Below are 6,950 nucleotides of genomic sequence, written 5' to 3'. Positions count from 1 at the left end.
ACTTCGGAAAGTTCGAATTTCTAAAGTCTTCCATGAACGACAACATTTATTTACAATATTTACACTATTGTGGATCCTACACAAATTTCTCTAGTATCGGAAAAATTTTTTCTTTCTTCTGTACTATTTCTGCGTTTCCTAATTCTTTGAATGCTTTCTGATATACACTCGATTTCTGCAATATTTGCAAGTTATGCACGTTATGAAAAGTTCCTTGCTACGTACAACACAAATAATCCTAAAGTGTTTATGAAAAAAGTAGTAAGCTATGATCCATCGAATTTACCACCCTGCAAACGTGAACTACATCAACAATTATTGAGAACTGCCTACATTACAAATATATGGCGAAATTGTAATTTAAAAGAACCAACAATTCTTACACCTGAAAATAACGGTTGGAACTTAATTGATAGTCGTTACGAATTTAATTGGTTTGAGGGGAATACGGTTCCATCTTCTATATACGACATACTTTTACAAGGACCTGCTGATACTGCCACAGCACAATCGACTGAAACTGAGGAATGCATTTTAGGTAACATACAACTATTTTATTCCGTAACATTTAATACGCAGTCCTATGTAATTGAGCTTTATATTTAATTCTTAACAACCTTATTGATTCATTAAAATATTTTTTTTTACTATTTTCAGATGAGGAAAACATTGTTGAAGAATCAGATGATGATGAAAACAGTGATAGCGAAATTTCGGGTGATGCTGAAGAAAATGAATGTTAAAAATAATGTAGATTGCATAAACCCAATAAAATACATTGCATTTACTGTATTTGCGTTCATGTAACATTTCTTATTTGCACGCCCTTAGCAGCTGTCCCCTCGCCTGTCAAGGTCTTATGCTGTTCAAAACCGCCTGGCATTGTACATATTTACTCTGAGACGTTTACTTGAAAACATATAAAAATTTTAAGTATACAGGATAAAGTTTATTTTACCTCATCAACTGTACGTTTTCTAATTGATATGTCATATACTTCTGCTTATTGTAATCGCCTGTCAACTTTTTTCAAGATGTACAATAAATAAACTTTATCCTATTAAATTTTCAAATTTACAGAAACAAGTTTTGAAACTCAATTTACTTAACAGTCCAAAAAATAAAGGGGCTGATGACGTGCAGGGCTGACGCCTGCCAGGTCATGGCTATTGCTCTTAGCATGTCATAAATCGTAAGTATACAAATTTCTAACCTTACAGGGAGATCGTTACTCCCAGGGTTCACTAGCTCTTGGACTAACATTAGAACGGGTCATGAATGAGACAAGGCAGACATGTAGAGCATTACTGCAACAATTACCAGCGATAGCTCTCACACAGTCGCAGGATTGTGGGACAGCAACACCTGAGGGCCCGACACAAAGTAGATGGGTTAATTCCACACGAAGGGTGTCTTTTCCACACTTACCTGCACCGTGGATAAATTTTGACCGGCCAATTATCACAACACCTGCCAGATCAGAACCGGAGTCTCGATCAACAGTACCAACTGTTCCGGTACACAAATGGAACATCTCCTTTGATGGCACTGGTAGTGTAACCGGATTTCTTGAAGAAGTGGAGAGACTGGCTGAATCTCGTAAAGTATCCCTGGAACAAGTTTTTGAATCAGTGTATGAATTACTACGAAAGGATGCGAGGGATTGGTTCATTCCCCGGAGAGGTACTTTCGAGGACTGGGAGGATTTTGGCAAATAACTGAAAGAAGCATTTCTGCCAGTTAACTACGAGGAGAATCTGTTGGAGGAAATAAAAGGGCGAACACAAGGCCCTGAAGAAAAGTTGCTTCTATATGTTACCCGGATGCAGAACTTATTCCAGAAACTCACCTATGCAAAACCATCCGAGGTGGAGCAGATCCGGCTTATCCGACAGAGGTTGATCCCGCCCTTACAGCAAGCCTTGGCCTTCCAGGAGACCAAGACTTATGATGAACTTCTCCGTAAGGGAAAAGTTTTTGAACTGGTCCAGAGGCAGATGAGCCAGTACACCCGGCCACCCTCCAAACCAGGTTTTGTGGAAGAACCTCACCTGACGTACAGTCCCCGTCAACTGAACCGATGTCAAGCAAGTTTTTCTATGGATACCGGAGAGCAGGTTCACCCAACAATCGATCACAGGGAATCAGTACCGCCGACACAAGCCAACCAGACACGACTTTCTCCGCCGAGGGAAAGCCGTCCTGAGCCACCCAAGTCGAGAGAGTCAATAGCCCAGCGACAGGAATCACACCGTCCGACTTCTGGAGACAGGTCCGAAGGTCGATCCAGACCTGCAACACCGCCACCCCGCCGTCCAGCCGAAAATAACCACGCTGACCGGACCGAACCACCATCAGGGAGGAGAGTGTCCTTCCAGACACAGTGTTTCCGATGTGGTGGATATGGCCACATGCGTCGAGAATGTCGCAGGCCACCGAAGATCTTCTGTTCTCCATGCCAGAGGGAAAACATTCTCTCACGAGACTGTCCGTGTTCGGGAAACTGAAGGGGAGATTGGAGGCGGAGTCGACCACATCTCCCGGAATCTTGACTCCACTGGCACCGACTACCTGTAATGATAACCGTCCGTTAGTTGAGGTCAGAATAGCCGGCAAACACTTCCGGGCACTGATAGATACCGGAGCGACCAGGAGTTTCTGCAGTCAGGCCGTATCCGATCAGTGTGAAAGTAAAGGAATCACAGGACAAACAATGCACAACAGTTTCGCAGTAATAGCAAACGGACAAACCACCGTCACACCGAAACTGTACACCACCAACGTGCAAATTTCCGATTACAAACTGCCTGTTTTGAAATTCTTGCTGGTACCAAACTTACCGGTTGACATTATTCTGGGGATGGATGTTCTGTCGACTTTCAAGTTTTCCGTAAATCTCAGTACCGCCGAGTGCTTTCTGGAAGGCCGTCTGATCTCGAAACCGATGACTCCCGTCGAAACCACCGCAGAAGTTCACACCGCCGAAGAACACCTATTGGAGTTGACGGAGTCTCAGAAACAGGAGCTGGAGGCATTTCTGAAAGAAGAATTAAAGAAGTTTGAAGACCTATATGGTACAACCGACCTGATTGAGCATAAGATCAAACTGAAACCGGGCACCGAACCGATCAAACAACGATACCGACCCCTAAACCCGAAAATGCAGGAGATCTTCAATCAGGAAGTAGACCGTATGCTGGCTGAGGGAGTGATTGAACCCTCCTAGTCACCGTGGAGTTCACCGGTAGTATTGGTCAGGAAGAAAGACGGAAAATACCGTTTTTGCATCGACTTCCGTGCCGTCAACCAAGTATCTGTAAAAGATGCATACTCGTTACCGTACATTTCTGGGATTCTGGATAAACTGCGTAAGGCCAAGTACATCTCCACACTGGATCTGAAACAAGGATACTGGCAGATACCGTTAGCAAAGGAAAGCCGTCCGATTACTGCCTTCACAGTTCCAGGAAGGGGAATGTTCCAGTTCACCGTCATGCCGTTTGGTCTTCACGCTAGTCCAGCCAGAGATTCTTAGATACCGTTATTGGCCCAGAAATGGAACCGGAGGCGTTCGCTTACCTGGCCAACATAGTTGTCCTGGGGGAAACTTTCGAGGAGCACCTAGAGAATTTAAGAGAAGTATTCCGGCGGTTGAGAGAAAGCCAATCTTCGTCTCAATCCCGAAAAGTGTGACTTTGTGCGAGAATCCCTAAAATACCTAGGACATGTCGTTACCTCCGAAGGAATCCGTACCGACCCGGATAAAGTTTCCTCTATCGTAGCATTCCCAGCGCCGAAAACCATCCGTGAATTGCGCCGTTTTCTGGGAGTTGCTAGCTGGTACCGCCGTTTTATAGAGAACTTTTCCGATGTCGTTTCACCGTTAACTCACCTGTTAAAGAAGAAACCACGTTGGAAGTGGGGTGAGGAACAACAAAAAGCGTTCGACCTCCTGAAACAAAAACTGACCGAATCACCGATACTGGACTGTCCGGATTTCAATCAACCGTTCGTCCTGCAAACCGACGCCAGTGACGTAGGCCTTGGAGGAGCCCTGACCCAAGTTCTTGATGGAGAGGAAAGGGTGATCGCCTATGTCAGCCGTACCTTGAACACCGCCGAAAGAAATTACTCCGTGTCCGATAAATGATTTCAATATCTGAGGAATTATTGGATCAATTCGACCCAAATCTTGAAACTGCACATAGTTTTCGAATTGAGATGCACATGTTGAACTTCAGTTCGATAGTTCTAATAGGAATTGAGATTTCAGTGGTCAATTCGGCAAAGCGTGATTTCAATTCCTCAATAACTGTTGGATCAATTCGACCCAAATCTTGAATCTGCACACAGTTTTCGAATTGAGATGCACATGTTGAATTTCAGTTCGATAGTTCAGATAGGAAATGAGATTTCAGTGGACGATTCGCTAAAGTATGATTTCAATTCCTAAGGAACTATTGGATCAAGTCGACCCAAATCTTGAAACTGCACACAGTTTTCGAATTGAAATGCAAATGTTGAATTTCTGTTCGATAGTTCAGATAGGAATCGAGATTTCGGTGGTCAATTCGGCAAAGTGTGATATCAGTTCCTCAAAAACTGTTGGATCAATTCGAACCATATCTCGAAACTACACATAGTTTTCGAATTGAGATGCATATGTTGAATTTCAGTTCTACAGTTCTGATAGGAATTGAGATTTCAGTGGTCAATTCCTCAATAACTGTTGGATCAATTCGACCCAAATCTCCAAACTGTACACAGTTTCCGAATTGAGATGCACATGTTGAATTTCAGTTCGATAGTTCAGATAGGAAATGAGATTTCAGTGGACGATTCGCTAAAGTATGATTTCAATTCCTAAGGAACTATAGGATAAAGTCGACCCAAATCTTGAAACTGCACACAGTTTTCGAATTGAAATGCACATGTTGAACTTCAGTTCGATAGTTCTGATAGGAATTGAGATTTCAGTGGTCAATTCGGCAAAGTGTGATATCAATTCCTCAATAACTATTGGATCAATTCGACCCAAATCTTGAAACTGTACACAGTTTTCGAATTGAGAAGCACATGTTGAATTTCAGTTCGATAGTTCAGATAGGAATTGAGATTTCGGTGGTCAATTCGGCAAAGTGTGATTTCAATACCTGAGGAATAATTGGATCAATTCGACCCAAATCTTGAAACTGCACATAGTTTTCGAATTGAGATGCACATGTTGAACTTCAGTTCGATAGTTCTGATAGGAATTGAGATTTCAGTGGTCAATTCAGCAAAGTGTGATATCAATTCCTCAATAACTGTTGGATCAATTCGACCCAAATCTTGAAACTGTACACAGTTTTCGAATTGAGAAGCACATGTTGAATTTCAGTTCGATAGTTCAGATAGGAAATGAGATTTCAGTGGACGATTCGCTTAAGTATGATTTCAATTCCTAAGGAACTATTGGATAAAGTCGACCCAAATCTTGAAACTGCACACAGTTTTCGAATTGAAATGCACATGTTGAATTTCAGTTCGATAGTTCAGATAGGAATTGAGATTTCGGTGGTCAATTCGGCAAAGTGTGATTTCAATACCTGAGGAATTATTGGATCAATTCGACCCAAATCTTGAAACTGCACATAGTTTTCGAATTGAGATGCACATGTTGAACTTCAGTTCGATAGTTCTGATAGGAATTGAGATTTCAGTGGTCAATTCGGCAAAGTGTGATATCAATTCCTCAATAACTGTTGGATCAATTCGACCCAAATCTTGAAACTGCACACAGTTTTTGAATTGAGATGCACATGTTGAATTTCAGTTCGATAGTTCTGATAGGAATTGAGATTTTTGTGGTCGATTCGACAAAGTATCATTTCAATTCCTGAGGAACTATTGGATCAGTTCGAGCCATATCTCGAAACTGTACACAGTTTTCGAATCGAGATGTACATGTTGAATTTCAGTTCGAAAGTTCTGAAGGAATTGAGATTTCAGAAGTCGATTCGACAAAGTATCATTTCAATTCCTAAGGAACTATTGAATCAGTTCGACCCAAATCTCGAAACTGTACACAGTTTTCGAATTGGGATGCACATGTTGAATTTCAGTTCGATAGTTCAGATAGGAAATGAGATTTCAGTGGACGATTCGCTAAAGTATTATTTCAATTCCTAAGGAACTATTGGATCAAGTCGACCCAAATCTTGAAACTGCACACAGTTTTCGAATTGAAATGCACATGTTGAATTTCAGTTCGATAGTTCAGATAGGAATTGAGATTTCGGTGGTCAATTCGGCAAAGTGTGATTTCAATACCTGAGGAATAATTGGATCAATTCGACCCAAATCTTGAAACTGCACATAGTTTTCGAATTGAGATGCACATGTTGAACTTCAGTTCGATAGTTCTGATAGGAATTGAGATTTCAGTGGTCAATTCGGCAAAGTGTGATATCAATTCCTCAATAACTGTTGGATCAATTCGACCCAAATCTTGAAACTGTACACAGTTTTCGAATTGAGATGCACATGTTGAATTTCAGTTCGATAGTTCAGATAGGAAATGAGATTTCAGTGGACGATTCGCTAAAGTATGATTTCAATTCCTAAGCAACTATTGGATCAAGTCGACCCAAATCTTGAAACTGCACACAGTTTTCGAATTGAGATGCACATGTTGAACTTCAGTTCGATAGTTCTGATAGGCATTGAGATTTCAGTGGTCAATTCCTCAATAACTGTTGGATCAATTCGACCCAAATCTCCAAACTGTACACAGTTTCCGAATTGGGATGCACATGTTGAATTTCAGTTCGATAGTTCAGATAGGAAATGAGATTTCAGTACACGATTCGCTAAAGTATGATTTCAATTCCTAAAGAACTATTGGATCAAGTCGACCAAGATCTTGAAACTGCACACAGTTTTCGAATTGAGATGCACATGTTGAATTT

General features: G+C 41.4%; 1 protein-coding gene across 1 annotated transcript; it reads right to left on the bottom strand.

Moving 5' to 3' along the window:
* Positions 1-1,228: 1,228 nt before the first annotated feature.
* Positions 1,229-1,908, bottom strand: LOC123307041. The gene is made up of 2 exons (XM_044889243.1): positions 1,850-1,908; positions 1,229-1,610 (listed from the first exon to the last, which is right to left on the bottom strand). Exons 1-2 carry the CDS (start codon positions 1,861-1,863, stop codon positions 1,229-1,231), a joined length of 396 nt encoding a protein of 131 aa, XP_044745178.1. The 5' UTR covers positions 1,864-1,908.
* Between the last annotated feature and the right edge of the window lie 5,042 nt (positions 1,909-6,950).

Source organism: Coccinella septempunctata, chromosome 2, assembly GCF_907165205.1.
Source record: "Coccinella septempunctata chromosome 2, icCocSept1.1, whole genome shotgun sequence".
Lineage (NCBI taxonomy): Eukaryota > Metazoa > Arthropoda > Insecta > Coleoptera > Coccinellidae > Coccinella > Coccinella septempunctata.
Note: the sequence above shows the minus strand (reverse complement) of the source record. Positions and strands in the feature narration are given on the sequence as shown.